The 23,240-nt window shown below is 42.2% G+C and overlaps 2 protein-coding genes across 3 annotated transcripts; both read right to left on the bottom strand.

Annotated features, from left to right (window-relative positions):
• Positions 1-534: 534 nt before the first annotated feature.
• On the bottom strand, positions 535-9,107 carry dbpb (D site albumin promoter binding protein b). The gene is made up of 5 exons (XM_034874290.1): positions 8,478-9,107; positions 8,024-8,298; positions 6,878-7,330; positions 3,391-3,641; positions 535-2,907 (listed from the first exon to the last, which is right to left on the bottom strand). The coding sequence occupies exons 2-5, from the start codon at positions 8,199-8,201 to the stop codon at positions 2,692-2,694; spliced, it is 1,098 nt and encodes a 365-aa protein (XP_034730181.1). The 5' UTR covers positions 8,202-8,298; positions 8,478-9,107; the 3' UTR covers positions 535-2,691.
• A 2,401-nt stretch (positions 9,108-11,508) lies between these two features.
• On the bottom strand, positions 11,509-21,111 carry si:dkeyp-69b9.6. 2 transcript variants are annotated; one of them, XM_034874105.1, is made up of 3 exons: positions 20,843-21,111; positions 20,194-20,300; positions 11,509-18,012 (listed from the first exon to the last, which is right to left on the bottom strand). In XM_034874105.1, exon 3 carries the CDS (start codon positions 17,564-17,566, stop codon positions 12,902-12,904), a length of 4,665 nt encoding a protein of 1,554 aa, XP_034729996.1. In that variant the 5' UTR covers positions 17,567-18,012; positions 20,194-20,300; positions 20,843-21,111; the 3' UTR covers positions 11,509-12,901. The 2 variants fall into 2 exon arrangements, with proteins under 2 accessions (XP_034729996.1, XP_034729997.1); XM_034874106.1 differs by having other exon boundaries at positions 20,699-21,065.
• Between the last annotated feature and the right edge of the window lie 2,129 nt (positions 21,112-23,240).

Here is a 23,240-nt window from a genome sequence, read left to right as displayed (position 1 = left end):
CCCCCCCCCCCCCCCATAAATAAACACGAGTGAACAACAGGAAATGCTAACAACAGAGGAGGTTGATGGATGTCATGAAGGCAGAATTTGCTCTTTCATGTATCCACTTCTTGATGTCTAGACCACCAACCAGCTTATATTTTGTAATCCTATACTCTTCATAATTAAGTATTCAAACTCAGCACAGCTTGGAGGATTAATCCTATTTTTGAGTGCATTTAATTTAGAAATGTGTAAAATACTCCTTAAATGTCTAAGGGAAGTGTCATTTGCCTCTGTTGGGAAATTATGCATATTTGGACTGTTTTGCCCGTGAAAAGAATGTACACAATGTGAACAAACAGGGAGGATATCAAAACAAATAGCCTGTGGACATTTCACCACATATTAAAGTCTGGTTATCAGGCTTAAGTTGATACATGAGAAAGAAGTAGTCTTCTTGAAATGTGACCTCTGTTGCTCATTCTCCCGATCAAAAAAGGGCTTTAATTCAAGATGCAAGAATGCAAAGCTTAAGAGAGGCAAACAAAGCAGTAGTGAATGAGAACAATCTTTTATTGGTGTTTTTGGAAAAATCTCAACTCTATTCAAACAACCAGCACTGAGTGGGCTGGGCACCATGGACCACCACTGATGCAGCAGGGCAGTTATATTCAATTATAGTTGCTAAAAGATTTATCAACCACATCTGTGAGGACATTAGAGACTAAATCCTGTCGGGAGAGCAAACAATCACTGATTGAGGTGATAAAGGCTGAAATAAACCAACAAGGAACATATTGATAGTGTGCATAGTCTGTACACTGCTGCGGAACAGAAGAGGTCATCACAAAAGGTAAAGTAAGTCTGCATGAATATCATGTTCAAGTTATTGAGCCACGCTTGTGAAATCCATGGTCAAAAAAAATCAAAGGTGGCAGTAGTGTCCATAGTAGAAGTGAGTAATGTCTGGAGAGGTATGAGACAGGATGCAAATTGCAGAGTGAGGGTTTTTTTCTCCACTTGAATAGTCTTTCTGAGGAACACTGAAGATCAAAGATGTTTCAAGGTGCAACAGATCATGTTTGTCCAAAAAGGAAAATAATTCAATAATATAGAACAGCAACAACAAGAGGGATAATCATCATAATCATAACAATAATAATAGCAGTAACTATTCATCATGGTCATTAGGGGACTAAAATCACTCTCTATTACTAGTCATCCCTCCCCAGGATCATAGTGTACCATGCCCCATGTATAGTTGTTGTGGGTAAAAAAAAAAAGAAGTTTATAGATACAGTTAAAAGTAAAGAGTAGTAACAGGAATAAACAGTAAGGAAAGAACAGTATTGAAAAAAGCACTAAATAGCAACAAGCTTTGTGGATGAACGTAGGAAATTTTGGCTTTTATTTCTCCCAGAAATCTGAGAAATTAACACCATTCCACTCAATGGGGGTATTCAACCCATCTCCTGGAATACATCAAATACACAAAATAGTGTAGGCCTATCCAATATACAATATGTCTCCCCCATAATAATGCTAATTAAACTGTGTTCATAAAGTACAGTAAAGTAACGATGTGCGTTTTATTGGGAAGATTGATTACTATTTCAGAATACGTTACAACACTGAGATTTAACTACTCAATGTACTGTCAAGGTAGAAGAGAGAGACACGGGGACAACATGTTATGGGACGAGTTTGCACATAATTGTGAGGGGATTGGCTGTAAGTGCAAGCGGACAGAAATAGTGCGGTTGGATATAGAAACAGAGGAAGTGAAATGTCCCAACAATTCAAAAGAGAGGATTAAGAGGGAGCAGAGTCACCCAGGGCATCACAATAGGCTTTCACAAGTTTAGGTGAGATACGAGACACCAGAGTAGATTAAAAGCACTCAACTGGGATAGAGAAGAGGAGATTGAGTCAAAGATAAAAAGCATAGGTTAGAGAAAGATGGCCAGTGGCATAAAGTTAAGCTCAAAGTACCAAAAACTAAAAATGCTGGGGATCTTGAGTTAATTAAAAAAAAAAAAGGATGAAGTTGTTCTATTAAAAAAGAACGCACAAGACAAATGTTGAAGATAGAAGTGGACTGTTTCCATGGTGTCTACCCTTTTGTCTCTCTCTAGCATGACCATTCCCAGGGACAGAAACATAAGAGGAAAACAAATTAATAAAATCCACAAAAATGTTGAAGTATACGATTATAAGATAATTTTTGCTCTCTATATTACAATTGTTACATGCATCCTCGCCCCTGCTGCGGCATCCCGACTACATTAATCAAGTCAACAGAAAACAACCTTCAATGGACAAGATTTTTACCATTGCTTTCCCCAATCTCTATGTAGAAAATATACAAAATTATTCTCGAAATTTTCTCTCCGTCTAATTTTTCTCAAGTATTATAAAAATATACAATTCTCCAATAACAAAACTCTTAAAAGTCACATACTTTTCATCTGTTAAATTATTTTCTCCATCTTTCAATTTTAAGAGCTGACACCTCAAAAAACAAGACACCTGAGCTTCAATACACAAGTCTTCTCCTTGCCTTATACATTCATCATCATAATCATCTTTCTCATCATCATCACATTTTCTTGAACCCCATTCTGTCCTTTGTGTCACCCCAAGAATACAGAGTCTTAAATTTAATCCAGCTTAAATTTTTCCTCTTCCTGATTTTGCTCCACGTCTTCATCACTGGTCAGCGAGACGGTTCTCGTATTTACTAAGGATGTTACGACAGCGGCCCAGTTCCTTCCGGATCTCGGCCACTTCCTGTCGGAGGGCGGCGTTCTCTCTCTCCAAGTAGGCGGCACGCACGGATATTTGGTTCTCCTTAAGACGCCGAGCATCTCGAGAACGCTTTGCAGCTTCATTGTTTTTATACCTCCTGGTCCAGTACTTCTCATCCTAAAAAGGCAGACAAAAGCAGTACACGTTGATTATTTATCTGCCAATTTCATTCCTATCAAAATGTTTACCTTGCTCGATCAGAGAATGAAGGTATTATTAGGCCGAAGTATTTCTATAAATGAATGGTAAGACTTGTTTCTTAAGAAGTGTGAAGTACCTTTGTAAAGCTCCTATTGGTGATGTGGGTGTTTGGCCATGAATGAGCGTGGGACATGTTCTTTTCACATGCTTCATCCTCACACTTTGGTCAGTACTGAGTTTTTTTTATTATTGTTGTTATTGTTATTTCTGCTTTGTTATTTATATTTTGTTGCTCATGTGTTTATTACTATCCTGCCTCTTTGATATTAAATGCTTTTGACTTAAAACCTAGAATTAATTCATTTATGGTGTGTGCCTTCAAATGACCAAATCATGACCTAAAATGACTTCAAATTGACCACCACCGCTCTGACTTTGCAGTGAAGACTTCAGGCTCACCTTCAAGCCATCAGGCACCAGGATCTTGCGGGCCTTCTTGATCATTGGCTGTGGCTTAAGCTCCTCTTCACTGAAGGAGTGCCTCCTGGGGTCAAAGTTCGGCTGGTTGGACAGATCCATGTCTGAAGAATCTACGTCAAACATTCCGACTCCATCTGGCCCACTGTCCGTGGGCGTTAGCATAGGAGGGCAGGAGGACGAGGAGGAAGAACACGGCGACTCACAGGAATCATTCATACTCGTCTGACTCCCTGAAATTAAAGAGAAGAGCATACTTGTATTACATGCTTTTCACTGTCATACATTTATCCTGAAATTGATACAATTTTCAAACTTAAATATAATAGCAGATGAGAGCAGTCTGCCAAGACAGCAATATAAACACATGCAGCATTGCATCATGATGGCCAGCAGGTGGGAGCAGAGAGCCCCTTTCCTCCTTCTATAAACAACAAACAACATTCCTTTGCTCCTTAACTGATTCCAAAGAGCTGAGGCTGTTTTTCAAACAGCTTTCATGGACATTAAGGATTTCATGGACAAGGTAATCTTAAGGGAATATACCCTGCAAATACATACAACTATGTAATATGATATATATACACAGTATATATGTAGCATATAGTAGAGTAGGTTGTTGTAGTGAGAATTACTGTCCAAGAATAGCTCTGGGTTTTCCATTTTGTACACTTGTATCATTTTACCTCTACCCAAACTCTCTTATAAAAAGCACTGCTACTAGATTAGATCAAACAACTATTGCTATGTTCGATTGATTACACACCTGAAAACTGTCAATAACAAAACCACAATCAAACAGGTTATTATGTATATCTCATTATGTGTACTAGGCCTACAGCGTAAAACAAATGTGTAACCACATGCATTCTATTATTTCAATTGGTGCATGATATTTGCTGCTATGATTACTATGGCCACAACTGCTTGTATGCCAGAGCCAACATCCAGAACTAAATACCAGTAGAGGAATCTAAAAGTGCATAAGTTGGGTAACTTTCTACCAGTTTCTTTGAGTGGGGCCAGTATTGGGCTATACCTCACCCCATTCCCTTTAAGGCCAAACGCACCTCACTCAAACCTTATAATACCACAAAACTCTTATATCTCGCAGGGGTATGTGGTAACCTTAATTTCAACTATTAAAAAATGAAATGACTTTATTGGGCAAGAGGGACAGTTGCATTGTATGACTTAAGGAGAGTCTGGGTAGTCATTTAACACCACAATACTGCAGCCTTTCAAATGACCACAGAATTGCATCAAAATGGTTCAAACCAAACTTGTATGCCTTCAATTCTCCAAAGCTGTTCATCAATGCAGACTTATCATGTGGAATAATAACACTGTCCAGAAACAATATAAAAAGTACACAATCGTGTGTAAAGGGAAAAACACTTTACACTAACAGGCAGGTTGTAGGCTGCGGAAAAACAAAAACATTCCCTGTTGTTATCTGTGATGTGTAACATATTAGCAGCTGTCACAAGACTAATGGCTGTATAATGCCCAGGTACTATTAGGGGCATGTTTCCACACAAGGTGTTCCTTTATGATGTTCCACAATGACAGCAAACAAATTAAAGAGTGCTTTCACAGGCACCAAGATGAGGTCAAGCATGTCCCATAATACATAATCAGCGGGTCTAAACAAATACAGAATCTTTAGGTATGGATACTGTAGGCAACCAAGTGCCACTGAGGCCAGAAAATATGTATGTTTTCCTGTGTACGACTAAACCAGAAGATGTTGATGATTTCCGCTGCTTCAAATCGACAGCAGGAACTAGTCAGTGCCACCACCTGGTGTAGTGTTTAGTTGGAACAAAAACCTGCAAAAACCCTCAGCCCTCCTGTGGTACATGATTGCCTCTCCCTGCTTTATGGGAAGCTCTGTAACGCAGCCTTACAAAGTTGATTTGGCACTTTTTTGTCCACGTATTTCAGCCCTGGGAGAATAGGATGCTATTGCTTTTTTAAGAAATATTCCAATATGTGACTACTACATTTCAGCCCTTGTTGTTCTACAGCATTCCAGAAGCTGAAGGTCTGAGGCCTTTGTGAAGGCAAACAGTAGACCAACTTGTGCTGAGGTAACTAAATATAATTATAGGTAGTTAGGTGTTGCTCCGTTTAATATTTATGAAGCAGCTGCTTGTTGAGCATTTTTATGATACGGCAGATTAGAACACAGATTATCAAATTTCAAACTTTGGGAGAGCTGATGAGAATTATTCCCTCAACTTTAGCAAAACCATCTCAGCCACATTATAATATAATATAATATAATATAATATAATATATATATATATATATATATATATATATATATATATATATATATATATATATATACACACACACACACACACAAACATTTAAACACTTTTAGACTAGCCAATGATTTTGATTTGCTATTTAATATGTGTTGTAATTAGCATCACAATTTCTTGTAAGGCTTTATATCAAGGGATTTCAATCCAAATGCATGAGGCTTTTTCATGCAATGTAATGCATTATCAGTCCATGACCATGCACTTTGTCACTTAATTCCTCACGTCAACATCCCATACGGTATGACATTCTGGATATCAGTGTACTTAATGCCATTCATCTGCGATCAAATGTTCCCATTTGTCCAGAAGTAGCAACACAGGGAAACTCCTCCTGTTGCTCTGCGTGTCCCTCCTCCTGTGAGCTCCACCTACATGTCTACAGGCCCTGCCTCTAGTTCTCTCACTCCAGTATTCTCAGCCTCAGCACGTGTACTGACTCCACACATGGCTGTGGCGTGTGAAGAGATTTAAAGACACGCAACCGCAAACACTCCACACGCTTCTCTTTCTCTATCTCTCTTTTTACCATTTTGACCCTGCTGCACATTATAAGGGGCTGGGACTGAATGCTGATTGTGTTGCACACTGCAGTACATAGATCACATGCCAAACTAAACCAAACCTCCTTGTCAATGCTATAAGGTTGACTCATCAAATAGCTCAAGTGCCCAACTTTAAACCCTGCACCTTGCTGCGATATTGTTAAGCAGCCATTTCTAAACTGTTTTCTCTTTCAAGTTGACTTTGCGTGCAGCGCCATGTGACTGTATCCCCTGCCTTCAGTTTGACCCCAGGGGACAAAAAATGCTTTGTCACCATGGTCTTTGTTTTAAACTCAAGGGAGAGTTAAAATGCTGAATCAGTAGCCTTTGGGGACATTATAGGTACACCATATAACCTTGATTACATCTCAGCCGTTAGTGTATTGTAGGGTCAACTAGCCTCATATCAGAAAGTAGGGAACATTTGCCTCTTTCAGCTTGTCAACTTTGCAAAGTTTGCAGAGCCCTCTTCCATGATATTGCTGTTTTTGAGCTGTTATGGACATACCTTTTGTCAATTTGTTTCATTCTCTGGTTCAACTATCTATCTATTCATCTAAGAAACAAAACGGTCCGTCTAAGTGAACTCACCATGCAAACAGTCATTTCCTCCTCCAAGGCTCTGCGGCTGAGCCACCTCCAAACCAATGAGGGACGGGGAAGAAGACGAAGAAGGTGATGAAGACGAAGAGCAAGGTGGGGATGAGGACGGTAGGCACTGGGAGCTCTGATTGGGCACAGCTGACGGGGAGCTCTGTGAGGGGATCTGGGCTGAACTGGAGCTGTTGTTGTTATGCATGTTGCCCATTCCATTTTCAACCAGAAATTCCTCCAAGTCCATGTACTGAAGCTGGAAGAGGCCCCCATCTGCAGGCAGGGTGCGATCCCACAAGAGGGGTGCCAAGAACTGGCTGAAATTTCCTCCTCCAGCACCACCTCCACCTCCTCCACAGCCATTACTGCTATTACTGTTGCCTATTCCACTGCCATTCCTAATGGGGCACACTCCCATGGAGTCCTCCTCAATGTCTAGCCTCTCTTTGTCTACCAGAGATAAGAGAGTAGAATCATTATTAGTGCAGAATGAAGACGATGAAGACTACATTTCAGTACACAAGAAAGTTCTATCACCAAAAGGTTATCTTGAGGTGTTATAGTCTGTGTATGCTAACATCAACTCTCCATGTGGTGTGACAGGTGTATCCATGAGATGTGCTTCTGCAAAATCTCTCTTTTATTCTATGTCTCTCTATCTCTCTCTCTCACGCACACACAGATGGACCAGATGGTAGCTGAATTGCAGCATTAAGCACGAGCTGAAACCAATTTGTTGTCATAACATATACATAATCTTCTCAACGAATCTCACAATAGTTGGAAGGCACGTTTTTGAAACTGCGCAGCATTACAGCTAAGCCCAAACGTGTCACAGCTCATTGTAATCTGGATCCTAATTTCAAGTCGCTGCGGGGATTATAATCCAGGTAAATACTTGTCATCGTGAATGCGTGTGATGGTGCATCAGGCTTTTGTGCCATTGAATAAGACAAATGTGATGTTTGTTATATAAAAATGTTAAATATGTGTATAGTATAATAACCATATCAGTGGGTGTAACACAGGGGTATAAATTATTCATTGCACATCTTGAAGATAGACTGTCAGGGGATTGGGCCGTGCATTCAACATAAACAACACTGGCACAGAGTATTAACTCATCAAATGAAAGTTTCTCACCTTTTGCATCACATGCTTTTAAACGTTGGTCTCCCTTTATGGGGTGCTGCAGGAGCGATTTAAGACCCGTGAGATGCCCCCCTGTGAGGGAACCTGCAGGCTGGGTACAACTTCCAAACTGTGGGCTTGCGCCAGCTGGGAGGTCAGGGTTCGGAAGCTGAGAGAGCTGCCTGGACATCCTGGGCCAGATTGGGTCGTAGAAAGATACCGGGGGCACTTAAAGGGGCGTGGTAAACTGACCGAAGAGCCTACCAATAGGACAAGTATGCTGATCACTAGATGTGTGTGTGTGTTTGTGTGTGTGCAGGAGGGAGGTTGGGGGGGGGGGGGAGAGGGGGGGTTGAAAAAGAGAGATAGTTTTGATAAGTGTCCATGCAGCAGCAGCAATTGTAATGTAATTCGAATTATTAATGACAAAAATGAATTATACTTTCAGAAACTTAAGTTAAGTTACCTTTCACTTTAGGTTGTGCAGAGTTCCTTATTTCCTTGCAGAATTATTTTCATCGAAATATTCCATTGCAGTTGAATTTTTTCTTTTTAAATCTTCAGTAGATCAAGCTGTTATTCTCAGAGGACCAGTGTGGGAGGGTTAGTCAGTCAGATCTGAGCAAGAATACTGCCCATAATAAAAATGCAAAGGCGTCAAAATGTCAACGAACACCGCACGGACAGGAGAATATTACAAATAAAACTTGTAAAATAATATCCCGAGTTAATCTTCCTGCAATCAAAAAGCAGATCCCGAAATAGTTGCCAAGCAGACCTCCGTCAAAACAAAACAACCGAAGGGAAAGTGTGTACAAGCACACACTCTCTCCCACACACACACACAAACAGCGACGAGATCAGTGACTGTATTGGTCAGATGACAAGTTGTATTGCTGTTTCTCTCCTCTGCTGTCCGTCGTGGAAAGGAATGGCTTGTTTCCTATTTCTCTGACTGTACTTTCTTTTGCATCCGGTGGATCCAGTCACGGGCGCACGGGCTTCGGTCTGTGTATGGGCCGCGCGACGTCCAAGTCCGATCGTCCTCTCTCTCTCTCTCTCTCTCTCTCTCTCTCTCCCTCTCTCCCTCTCTCAGCTGGAACGGACACGGGTAGTTCACGTGACGTCACACCTCGCGGAACAAGCAATGAGGCTCGAGGCCCGGCTTTAACAGATCTCTCAAGAAGAGACACACCTACCCTCGTGCCACACCTAGAGGACAGCAGGCTGTTTTGTTTTGTCTGGCGGGTACACACACAGTGGCTTCTACCGGGTTGTTCATGCCACAGTAATCACGGTATCAATAAGTGTTAGATTAAGTATGTAGATACAAAGTGAACTGTCTTAACATTAGAAGACCTTGACATCAGAACTATCTAATTTATGTATGGTCAGGATTACCTATTTAACCATAGTTTGGGTTGTCTGTAATAACCAGGTAGGCTAATGCAGCATGGCTTTTCCAGTCCCCTTGTAATCCAAAGAAAACGTGACTGTGCCGTTTTTTCAGGCGAGAGGAACGCTTCAGCACGTTGCCTCCCGGCGTACAATAGCTGTTCCAGCTCACGTGTATGAGGCACGCGGACATGTTGCCTGTCCGCTCACAGCTCTGCCTCCAATTGGTTTTGGAGAATCGTCGCTCCGCCCACGACAAACGCCTATTGGACAGAAATAGGTCGAATAAACCCGCCCGCTCGGATTCCCCTCAGTGTATGCCACTGCCGCGTGAGACCGGTTCGAAACACAAAAAAAGCGCGAGGGCAGTCTAGTCTACTGTACAGTTGGTTGCAGGGAGAGCACATGCAAACCATTGCGCGCCACAGGAGTTCACCTCTATGTTTCCCCCCCCCCAGAGTTGGACGTGTGGAGGTTGACAAGCAAATAGCTGACAGACTTTAGTCACCCTTCAGCTCCTAATCCAGAGTCCATATTAATATTGTGCACTAGATGTAAATACTAAATGAAATAGTTCCAACTGTGTGTAGGGGTTCTGGGCCCCTTCAGTTAACACAGTCCTGAGACCCCCTGTGTTTTTCTTTTAAATAAAACTATCCAACTGGAAGTTTGGCCCAGCTGTGGCCCCCTCACAATCGTAACCACCTGGGACCCCACCTAAAATAACAGTGGGTATGAATCATCATATTTTATGTTTGAAAGCAAGACAAATAGATTTGAACGCAAACACACCCTTGTAACTTTAAAGTCATTTTAACGTATACTTTTAACTATCACTTCAAGGCCTAACTGCAAGAAAATTGCAACATTGTGGTTGGTGTCACTCATTGAATTATCGAAGACTTCACTGTTTCTGGATTGTTCTGCGGTGTAATCATCGATTTGGTATCACACACAGGGCTACAGTAACAAATGATCTAATTTTCTATAGTTCACACAAATGCAAAAATTACATGTAATTATTTTCACCCTTAAACCACATTAATTAATTAATCAGTGAGATAACCAAGTGAAAATCTGAGACATTAATCTTGTAGTAAACAGCAGACAGGCTCATAATTCATACAACACTCAGACTCTCCAGTCCAGCCCCTATCATGCAAAAATCCATGTGACTGCCACACTCCACACCAGGCCAAGAGTACAGGACAGTATAAATGAGTTGCTTACTGCCATCTTGTGGAGCTAGGAGTGAGAAGTTTTCCACAGCCATTTATTTCAAGTTAAGTGATAATGTACTGAAGATTTTAATTACGCTGAAGTAATATGGCAAATCACAATGGCAAGCCTAAGAACTTTAAGGAAATGTATTGGTAAATCACAGTGAACAGGACTGTCTGCTCTCCCAGGACCTAAAGTGGACATCCAAGATACACACCATGAGAAAAAGGCCAAATAGAGGATGCACTTCTTGTGCCAGCTCGGTTCAACACTACATGCTATAACAACTAAACACAACAACAGCTTGTTCCCGAAGGCCGTTTCTCGGATAAACGGTTAAATCATACACCATAAATAACCCTGTAACACCAACACATCCACTGCTCCCATTATAGAATATCATTTTAGCTTTTAGTAAGCCAATTTTATATTATGTACAAATCCTACACACTTTATGTACAGTATAAAGACATGTATGCGTGTACATACTATACTGTACATCCAGTCCACGTACATCCATTCAGTTTAGTTTTTTTTGGCCCTATATGTGTAGTTTACAACTTAGAGAACACTTGACTAAAGGTTTTATATTTGTTACTGTTCAATATCTGTGTTTTATTTATATAATAATTTAAATACATACCTATTTTCACCTTGCTACTTGTGTACATAGTATTCCTGTCTAGTCTTCACCTTTTATTTGTACAGATTGCTGTCTTGTTCCTAGCTGTCTATTTCTGTGTACATTGAGAGTGATTCAAAAACCAAACTCCATGTGTGTACACGTACCTGGACAATAAAAAGGGGATTCTGATTCTGATGCATCCTGCAAACCACTTAATCCTGAGTGATATGAATTTCACATAGGACATAAAGCGAAATATAATTGTAAAACTGTAATACTAACTTTGGTAACTGTTACAACGTGCTCATGAACACCAGTTTGTATCATCTCCTAGATATTGCAGTGGGTAACTTTGAATGAGAAAAAAAAGGAAAACAAATGATTACACTTAAGGTTTATTAATTGCTGAAATATAATCAACTACTGACTTCTCAGTAAATAATGTGATATAAATCTACTAAAACTATCATTTTCCTTTAGAAGAAAAAAAGCAAGGCTTGACAGGGGTATGAACATTTCATGTGAATAAAGTGACATGATGTACTTAAAACTTATTTTTCTTTAGAAGAAAAAAAAACAAGGCTTGACAGTAAGAATATGATTGCAAATCAGCAAAAAGTAAAAGGGGTTAAGTATAAGATTGGCATGGGTTACACACATAAATACATGGAATATTACATTTGTTTCTATTATGATAGGTCCTTGTCTTTAACACCGTGAAATACTGTAGAAATAATCACTGCTAAAAAGAGCATACAAAGAACATGAGATAAACATGTATTACAGTCCACTTGTTTAACCTATTTTCAATCTCTTGGTATAAAAGCTACTATAGGAATATCTCAAATAAATGAAGGAAAGTGAACATCCTAAGCAAGGCTTTTTGTAAGTTTCGTACATTTTGGCAGGAGAGGGATCCTTGAAATGCTAATTACCAGCAACCTTGACAATTTATCTATATGTGATTCCATCACTAGGGAATATAGAGCAACTTTCAAATCAAGTTTACCACCACAAACTTCTGGGGATATACTGAATAAATCATCACATACTGTAGGATTGTTATTTCACAACCTCAGCAAAAAAAAAACTTGACCAGAGAACAAACATGCACTGACAAACTATCAACAAAAGTCATTTGTCCTCATGTCCCTATTACTAATATATGCACTTTACATTTTAAAAAAATCCTCAGAGCCTCTAAGTGAACAACAACAAGACAAAGTACACAGCAGAGACGTTTATCATACAGCATGAGGTTTAGCAGGGAGTCTAGTTATGGGGGAAAGAGATACATTAGCAGGTCATTACACCTAAACTTGTCTAGTAACTGCACAGTGTCAGCCAAGCATAGTGTCAATGCACTTAAGGGGTTAATGAACCTATGAAAACAGTCATGTCTTTGAAAACACCTTCCAATATGATCTGAAAGAATTTCTGGTGATATTTTATAGGCTGCTCTACAGTAGTTGTTAACACACTCGTTCTAGTAGTCGGTAGAGTAGATGTCAACAGAGACCGGGGTTAAATGTTGCGAAAAGGCAAATGCTGCCTTTTAGCAACATTAAAAGTCCCTTTTTTTTCTCACCTTCCCATTTTAGAACTGAAATATCCCTCTGGTATGCCACTTGTTTCAGATACCAGGATGCTCAGTATCTGTATTGTCCCTGTAGGTATGGTATCTGCTCCTGACCCTCTTGGGCCTGTCTCTCTCTTGGTCTCTTTGAAAGCTTCAACCTGTTGGCATCTCCTCGCTGCAGTCCTTTAGACCTGCGGCGGCAAGACACCTTGTGTCTGTAGAGCAGTGTAGCATTCCAGAAGCAAGTGGAGCAGCGGCGGCAGGAGAAAGTTCCTCTGGCACGATGGGAGGCTCGATGGATGAAGGCTGCCAAAGGACTGTGAGACTGCTTCCCACAAACACTGCACCTGAGTCGCTCCTGAGTGGTCGAGGCTCTTTGTGGGTGTTTTACTGCCTTGTGGACTAGCAGTCCTGCTTTACAGGAAAACACAGAATTGGGGCATATGGGGCAGCCAAAGCGTTTCACAGGGACTTTAAGAGACGAGAGAATCTGCACCTTCATTCCCCCAGTGTTGACAAGCTTATACCCACCACCACTTGATCCTTCTCCTCGCCTAATTGTCAAACGAAGAGAGCCTTGTTTTTTATTCAACTGCCCTCTAATTGTACAACTTATCTTTCTCTTCTTTTTGCTTGCATCGAATCTGACTAAATCTTGGGATTCCCATTTATTTTCCCTGCTGTTGGACTTTTTTTTTTTCTTCTTCTGTCGTCTCATTTCGTCATGTGATAACTGGACGCTGCAGTCAAGGTGTTGGTGAGACTGGGTACCTGACTGATGATGAAGATGATGGTGGGAGATATGATGATGTTGATGCAGATGATGATGTTCAGTGGAGGGCAATTCCGTGAGGGGCTGGAACGGGGCGGTGGTGTGGAGTGTACGGCTACGGGATCCAGCTGGGTATATGTGCTCTCCTTTAACCCCGGCCGGGGAATGCGGGTGCTGGGGGGCCATGATTGTAGAGTTTGGAGGCAGAGGCTGCGAGTAAGATGGAGCATTAGAGGCTGAAGACTGGGGTGCAGCATCATAAAAGAGGGGAGAGTAACCAGCTGGTGGTTGCGGGGGTGGCTGTGGGTGGCTATGAGTGACAACACTAAGACTCTGCCCTCCGTGGGCGTCTGCGGAAGGAGCCATCTGTAGCAGGGCATTGGTGGCCGCCTCACTCTCTGATGTTGACTGATTAACATCACTCTGACCCCTGTGGTCTCCTGACTCACTGCCACCCTCTTGCGGGTTAGCCGGTTCAGTGCGGGTCATCCCATGCTGCGATTGCCTATGTCGAGTGAGGCTGTTAGCATAAGCAAATGCTTTCCCACACACCTCGCAGCAGAAGAGCTTTTCACCCCCACCTTCATGAACCGTCTGGTGATGGGCTGTCAGATGAAAGTGGTGGCGGAACGACTTCCAACATATAGCACAGGTGTAGAGTCGAGGTGGAGGTGGGGGCTGCGGCTGGGGTGGAGGTTGTTGCTGGGGATTGGTATCTTGAGGCTTGACGTCTTGAGGGTAGGAGTAGTAGGAGGTGCTTGGTGCTTGGTTCTGGCTCCTGTCCTGGGCCATGCTACATTGAGGGTTTGAGGTAAAGCTGTTAAGGTTTTCCACAGCTGGTGTTGTGGGCACCTCTTCCAGCTCCCCTTTTTGGTGGAGTTTGCTGTGCCTCCTGAGGCTCTGGGAGTAACCAAACTCTTTCCCACAGATGCTGCATTTGTAATTCTTCGCCCCAGAGTGAACTGTTTGATGCTTGCTGAGGTGAAATGCCTCTCTAAAATACTTTCCACAAACAGTGCAGTGATGGGGCTTCTCTCCAGTATGGATGCGGTCATGCCTGCGTAGGGTCTCGCGACGTGCAAATCCCTTACCACAGACGCTACAGAGGTGAGTGCGTGGGAGGCCACTGGGCCCCATTCTTGGGGTGTATTGCCTACGTTTGGGGGGCTGTCCACCAGCTGCAGGATCTTTCTTAGCTCTGGGTTTGCGGGGACGTTTTGGTTTGGCAGTAGGATTCTGTGGGTTGCTGCTCATAGCCTCCTGGCTCCCACCACCTCTGAAATTCTTATCCATATTAGATGTTGATGAAGGTGAGCTCAGTGGACCTAAACCAAGACCACCTAGTAGACCTCCTATGATGTCCCCCCTATCATCCCCTCTATTTCCACTGTTACTGGCTGCTGTTATAGCAGATATTGCATTATTGACAGAGCTAGTGACATCATCCTCTGAGTCATCCAGTAGCGAAGAAAGGGGCAGGTGGGGCTGTTGCTGCGGATGATGATGCTGGTTGTGGCTCTGTGAGTGTGGATGCAGTGTTGGAGCCAAGGGTGCCTTTCTCAGAGCTGGGCCCGCCATCCCACTTCCACAGGGGGAGGCACCAGAGTAGCATGGAGATGGATTACCTTGAGAACGATGGTCATCATGGTAGCCTGTGTAACGATTCCGAGAGTAGTCAGTGGGGTATTTAGCATCTGTTCTGTCCCTGTCATTTGAATTCCCTCCCCTTCCAGACTGAAACAGACCATCACATCCTAAACCTGATTTTGGTTCTCCTTCCCCCACAATGATTACACCATCTTCTTCCTCAGTTTTCCCATAAATAACCCCTCTATTGCTCTGATAAGTTCCCCCTCCTCCGTTACCTCCTCCACACCCTCCCCCGACTCTGTCCTCACCATCAGATCCTGTCTTGCTGCCCCTTTGTTTGGGTCCCCTACCTGGCTTGCCGCAGGTGCCTGAGGCAGCATGGTTGAGTAGAGAGGTGCTCTCACGGAAGGCACGACCACAGGCAGGGCATCGGAATGGCTTTTCCTCATGTATCTTCTCATGGCGTGTCAGTGACTCTCTACGATTAAAAGCCCGAGAGCAGGTGGAACAGCCATATGGGCGGGCTGTGGAGTGTATAACACCATGTTGCAGGAGGTGCCCTTTTTTCTTAAAGCCTTTGCCACAATCAGAGCAATGAAATATTTTGTCTGGGCTAGGACAAGAATTGGTTGAGGGCTGGGGAGTTTCCTGGGTCGAATGAGGAAGGCTTGGGTCAGACTGTGTTTTAATGTGAATGGGATTTGGGCCAGTAGTGGAAGCATTGCTAGTACCTGCTGTGGTTGGCTCATGCATGCGCATATGCCTGCGAAGGCTTGAAAGGTGGGGGAAGCTTTTGCCACACTCTCCACAGCTATAAACAGGCTCTGAATCAGACTCTGTGTTGTTTGCTTGCATTGAGCTCTGGTTATCAGATTTAGAGAGGTGAGAATCATTAGTAACTAGTACTGAGGCAGCAGTGGAGGAGGGAGCAGAGGAGGAGGAGGAAGAAACTACTGATGAAGATGAAGATGATGAGGCAAGAAGGGATCCACCCATATTTGATATTCCAATCCCACTTCCAATTAAAGCTGGGGGTTGACCATGACTAAGCCCTCCACCATTACTACCAGTGGTGGAATTACCACTGTGGCTACCGTGGCCATGGCCGCTGCTGCTATTACTATTGCTATCAGATTTTCTCTGTGGCAAATAGCCAGCCATAGCTTTCTTCCTCCTACTGCTACTGCCACCGCTACTACTACTTCCACCTCCACTGCTTTCCCCTTTACCATCATCCTTTGATAAAGATAAATGAAGTGGCAAGGGGAGTGGCAAACCAGCTTCCTGCTGCATCAGAGAAGCTATCTGATTTGATGAGAGTACAGGGATGCCCTGGAAGTCAAAGCCACCCAGTGATGAGGGCTGAGAGCCTGGGTGGAGCGGGTGGTGATGGGAATGAGAGTGAGGATGAGAAAGGGTGTGAGGTGGAAGTTGTTGCTGCTGGGGCGGCTGCTGTGGACCCTGCTGTGACTGGGGAGCGGAGTGGCCATGTGAATGAGAAGAATGCAAAGCGGGAGGCGGAGCAAGGCTAGTACTAGGCTCCCCGCCTGTTTGACTTAAACCAATCCCTAAGTGGTTATGCGTTCCCTGTTGAACAAGAAATTGCTCTAAACTAGCATTAGCAGGCACCCCAGAAAGAAAATACTGATTAGCAGCTAACATGCAACTAAATTGTTGATGAAGGCTTCGTGCATCAGACTGGGCCCCAACCAACTGGTGTCCCAATGAGCTGACTGCACTGCTGCTTGAAGGGTTATTAGAGGTGGCCACAGATGTTGAAGGGGAAGGAGAGGAAGAGGAGGGACCAGATGTTACTTGGGGAACAGAGAGGCCGGGATGCAGAGGAGGAGGGGGTGGAGGTGCTGATGTTACTAATCCTCCTATGCCCCCAGCACTCCCACTACTGCTACTTCCCCCGGCAAAGTGCTCAAAGCGGCCTACACCTGGGTGTAACTGCTCCTGTGTTAGTGCTGCCTCAGACGGGTGGAAAGAGCGCAGGAACTGTGGGTAGCCTGATGAATGGCTTGAGCTGCTGCTGCTCATCTTGCTTGACTTTGAACGAGAGCTCTGAGATGAGGAAGGCTGTTGTTGTAAAGGTGGGGGAGGAGGGGCACTCATCTTGGCAAAAATGGAGGCAGAATCAGAAAAGGCGTTACCTCTTGACCCCTGCAGGGGTCCCAAGCCAAGTCCAGACAGAAGAGCTCCAGAAGATTCAGCCTGCTGCTGCTGCTGCTGCTGGAGCTGATGCTGGTGAAGTTGAACTTGCTGTTGATGCTGTAGTTGTCGATCTAAACCAAGGCCTTTAAACTGGTGGGCCTGGTGCCCACTTAACATCTCTATAATGTCCAGATTGTATTTTCCAAATTGGAACATTTCCCACTCACTGGCACATGGGGGTGCAGGGGCCCAACCTCCAGCACTAGGAGTGGCAACAGTGATTCCACCACTGACTGGTGAAAGACAAACTTTACCCTAAGGGTGAGGTTATGCTACTATTTATTCCAGCACTACTTGACTGTCTTAAATCTAAAGTTTGTCTCTCCAGATAGTTTACTTCTGGTGCTGCTATTCCCTGGTGATTATCCACTGCCCACACTCTACTTCCAAATGAGTGGGGTGGCCGGGAAGATGAGTTTATGATCAAAGGGTAAAAGTGTCTTTAAGACAGGTAGATGAGTTCCACCTAATTTCAAAATTGCTTAGAATAGTTTTTATTGAGAAGCAGTTCAAATTACTTCCTCTTGTTTCCCTTGAGAGTAGACAATATCCTTCATCTAAGCAAGATTCCTCATCCGTGTTCAGGCAAGACGTTCCTACAGCTGAAAAAACACAATTCACAAAAGGATGAAAGTCATAGAGAGAAATAGGACTATTTCTTTTAATCAAATTTAACTTACTGTCCCTTGTTAATAGGCCTTTAACCTATATGCCCCATCCATATAGGCAAATCTATAGAAACCTACATCTGCACTGTACCATTACAAAACACAGAGATTGAGCTCAATGGCTGACATGAGTTCAGTTCCGTAACTGCCAATCAAAATACTTGACTGGAAAGAGTATAATGACATCAAGTTAAGTAGAATACTTTGACGGTAGGTTTTAATTTGCCCAGTTTCTTCTACATTTGTACTGTATTAGATTTGATACCACAAATTTGAAATTGTTATGTTAAGTTTCAGTTATCAGTAGTTTCTTATTCATGCTTAAATTTGCCTACCAAAGGTTATATTATTTTGAGCCAATTAGCCCCTCAGTTTAAGTGAGAAATGTGACCAATATACAATTCAATGGCCGGCTACAGTTTCTGTTTGTGTAAGGTAAAGAAATACAAATCTAGACTATTTCATTTATAAGCCACTTTAACATGTTAATAAACATCTTTTATGTTTTGTGATAACTTACCATGATGTGGTTCTGCTGGATTGCAGCACAACTAGAATTGTTGCATGAATGCCAATTCTTTTTATCATTAGGTTCGTCTTTACTAAGGAGGCAAAAGTTACTTTCAACATTTTTACCACCTTTGCATATAGCTGTTCATTAAGGTAAACTAGTGGTGAAAGGAGACCCACCACAAGGCTACTTTGGGCATAGTGACCCAATTAATGACAATGTTATACACTGACTTACCAGTATCTCACACTGTATTCTGGACAGTAAAAACAGAACCCAGAGTGAGATACATGGCTATCTCCGCAAGATGTACAGACAGAATACATAGAGCTGTAGTAGTGTCACATTAAAAAAAAAAAACATTAGACAGCAAATGCCTCACTTTGTTTAAGGGGCGGCTGTGGCTCAGTGGTAGAGTGGTTGCCTGCCAATCGGAAGGTTTGTGGTTCGATCCCCGCCCCTGCAGTCATTGTCGAAGTGTCCTTGGGCAAGGCACTGAACCCCAAGTTGCCCCCGGTGCTGCGCATCGGAGTGCGAATGTGTGTGAATGTTTATCTGATGAGCAGGTGGCACCTTGTACGGCAGCCCCGGCCACAGTGTATGAATGTGTGTGAATGGTGAATGTTCCCTGTAGATGTAAAAGCGCTTTGAGCAGTTGTTAAGACTGGAAAAGCGCTATATAAATACAGCACATTTACATTTACATTTAAATGCAGGTGTGTTTACAGAACTGATTATATGTATTCTACCCACACTACTTACACTGGTGCTACATTTGACCATCTATGCTGTCACGGTGCACAGATGGAGAATGCAATGCTGCATATCATGACTTGTACTTATTGCGACACGCGAGTTGAGTTTTTCCTGTCCACATTTTGTCTTAAGAGAAATCTATTTATATCCCCATACCTCACCATACTTTTGCCACTGGGATTTTTTATTTCTGTTTTAGTGTGTTTATTACCAGATAGTCCCAAAAGCATAACAATACTCAGTACATTAAACAATCGAGAGTTTCACTCTTCACATAATGTAAAAATACTCTATGTGGGATTGTCTTTTTTATAAATGTCCACAAAATAATACTAGTAGTGGTCAATCACCTGAGTAGGTCAAGTGGGGGTAATCACACAGTATCAGGTGCTGTGTGGTACCTTAGGGTAGGTCGAGAGGATGACTGGCCTGTTGATATTAAGTAACAGGCATTCACATTGCACTTTCTCTATAGTTGTCATAATTTATCATGTACATTGAATTACACATATTCATGTCTATGGCACTAAACTGTTTTTGTTATACCTGTACTCACTGTGTTAAGTGCCATTAAAGTTGGATCATATCTAATGTGACCCAAACTATCAACAATATGATGAACCTATACAATTTAGTTATTTGAATCCACCTTAATCCACTTTTCACTAACCGAATAGGGAGAATACAGAATGCAACTGTTGCGTTGTGCATTAGTCTTAAACTACATAAACGTAAATTGTCGTTTGCAATAAAATGTCCCATTATTGTACTCCTGAGAAGGCTAAACGTGCACCGGCTACGGCAAAATCCACTTTTAATTTCGTGTGGCTCACCTCGTAATAACTTACCGTTTCCTCTAATCGAAGCTGGGACTTGGAGTGAGCTCCCTTGGCAGATGAGGGAGATAATCTATCGCATATTTCACCGCCTCTCATTTTAATGAAAATCACCGATCCTGTGAAGAAGAGCAGAGATGCTCAAATTAACATCAGTATCACACCCGCTGCACTATGTAAACATAAGCAGTGTCTTACAGGCGCAAGTATAACGGATGCACTCGAGGACGCATCCCGTAATGGTATTGGCTCACATTTGAAAGAAAAAAAAAGGAAAACATTGGACGCGCTTGCATGGAAAACTTCACGGTTCTCCTTAGCATCATATTTTACACTGGCTTGGCGAGCTGAGGCATTTGGTCCCACACGCAAAGCTGTAGGAAACCACATAACCGCTTTAGCTAACGTTAGCCATCTTTCCAATCCACATTATTAAAAATATGCCCGCTGCCGTTAACATTACGTTGCTAGCGTTAGCATGTACACAACGCGTAACATATATTCGGCAAATGTTTACCTACATCCAGTTGCAGATGGATGAGGCCTGTCACGCCTTCTTCTAACTGCCTAGCTAGCTATCGTCCGCTTCCATTTCTGCGTGCTGTTTTCCACTCGTTAGCCAGAGCCATTTTCACTGATGCTGAGCTGCGTGAACACTTACACGGTTTCCACAAGAAATCAACGCCGACGGATACCGCAGGCGCCTCCTTGCCATTTGATTACGGCCGTTTGCGTCGAAAGGGAGCTTTCACTAAAGATTTAAACGGCCGAGAAAATTTGGATGGTCGGTGACAATATTTTTGGGTAAAAGTGAGTGACGTGTGCTCCCTTAACATCGGTCCTTTCCGGCCCTTGTAATATTTCCGGGTAGCACTAGCGGCGGCTGCATAGGGCTCACAGCGGTTTCACCGTTAGGTAAAAGGGGAATCCGCTTCCACTAACGTTGCAGTTTTGTGTTAGTGTCCATTTCACTTCCACAACACTCTTTCCGATTATATCAAAAGTTGCAGTCTCAGTGGGAGTTTTAGGACTTCTCCTAGGCTGCATAATGGCTGATGTCTTATAGGCCTATTTTACCAGAGGAATATCTTTTGGCTATAATTAATACATAACATAATGCAAACAAAAGATGAACAAAAAATGATTCTTTGTAGTAGTTTTTCAAGATTAGTTAGGGTTAAGCATAGGAACAAGTAGGCTATTGATGCTTGAAATAACAGCCAATCAAAATGAATAACTTAGTAAATAAATATATGTATGAATGAATAGTAATACGACATTTGTTAATTGTAATAAATGTTTGTATTAAAGGACACTTTATTCAAAGGATATGGCCTATATTTATGGGGACCATAAACTCAGGCTTAATCATCATTTTTATTATCACACATCTTGGATTTGATACAGTCATTATAATATAACAGAGATGTGAATAATTCCAGCTTCGTGCCTCTCTGATATTTAAGGATGGCAGTGATGGGCACAGAGAATGTAGGATGCCTGATCTTTTGCTCAGGACCATCAAAGATCCTGAAAGCCTTGAGTCACACTAATACATTTGCAAATTGAATATTAATTTGTCTTTTATAACAAATTTGTCTTTCTTAGCTACAGTCAATGTGAAGAACTGAGCCTAATTTATAAAAACTGGGTGTTTCACTTTACTTAGCAGATATATATAATGCATTAATGGTTACAGGTGTTGGACAGTGTGGGCAGCTTACTACATTTTAAGTGAAGGGTTCATGCAGGTTTTGTCCCAGAACTGAGCATCCACTGAACCTCCTGGTGGTGAAATGTGCAAATTACAATTGATTGTAATGCATCAGTGGCTGCCAGTTCCTTAACTAAACATAATATTTTTCTTCCCCTTTGTGTATCTCCTGTAAAAAAACATTTCTGTATCATTAGAATGTCACCATCTGCTCCTTAATATAAGTTTAATACATCTTGGTGCAATAAATGTCAAATCACAGGAGGTTTCAAATATGAGCTCCATAGCCCTCACCCCACTTTCCAGCAGGTACAGTATGATGTAACTCTGTACTCAGACGGTCTAGAGCTGTGAATTATATGAAGACAAATTTGGTCTTTTCATTTCATGTTGTGAAAGCACCGTTGTTCACTCCCACTGGCACTGTATAGCCTTAATGTGGCTTATACAATATCTCACATCCTGGTGATGTGGGATTTTATCAAAATGCCACTCCATGTACTCACTAACCTATTGAAGACTAAAAGGCTTTTTGGTAATATAGAGTCGTTGCTTCTGGTTTTACCCCTAAAACCTTCATTTGTGTATCTGACTATTTTAAAATCTCAATTTCATAACATGTTGCCGCTGACGGAGCCACTGGGTTGCACAAACATGTTATTCTGGTCTGTCACATATCGGACACACGTGTCATTTCAGCAAATGGCTTAAAGTGAGGATCTCAGGCCACGTCTCAACTGAGATGTTCTTCTGTAAAAACAATCAGCAACAAGTGGAACCAAATATTCTATAGTGAGCAATGAAAATATTTTAAATAAATGTCACCTAGTCAAGCAGTCATCACTGAATTTTATGGTAAAATGTCTATGTGACCAGTGGCAGAATATACCAAGGTAAATACTTACTTAAGTATGATTTCAAGGTACTTGTACTTAATTTGAGTGCGTCCATTTTGTGCTTTTTTTAAACAAACAAACCTCAACCAGCTTCAACACTAAAATGCTACGTACACATGAATGCATCAGTAATAATATTCCAATACATAATAATACTCACAGTTGTCACTTTCTGCTTTGTAAGTACTGTTGCTTTTGATACTCTAAGTGCATGTTGCTAATAATACTTGTTATTCTTATACTGTACCTATACTGCAGAACGTTTACTCATAATCCATTGTTTTAATTTTGCGGTCCTAATACTTTTACTTCAGTATGGTATACTTAGGAAATATATACTTCCTCCATCCCAAGAAAATGTCTGTGTCAGCTACACTCAACGGCCACTTTATTAGGTACACCTGTCCAACTGCTCGTTAACACTTAATTTCTAAGCAGCCAATCACATG

The sequence above is a fragment of the Etheostoma cragini genome, chromosome 6 (assembly GCF_013103735.1).
Source record: "Etheostoma cragini isolate CJK2018 chromosome 6, CSU_Ecrag_1.0, whole genome shotgun sequence".
Classification (NCBI taxonomy): Eukaryota; Metazoa; Chordata; class Actinopteri; order Perciformes; family Percidae; genus Etheostoma; species Etheostoma cragini.
This window is presented reverse-complemented; position numbering and strand designations above follow the sequence as displayed.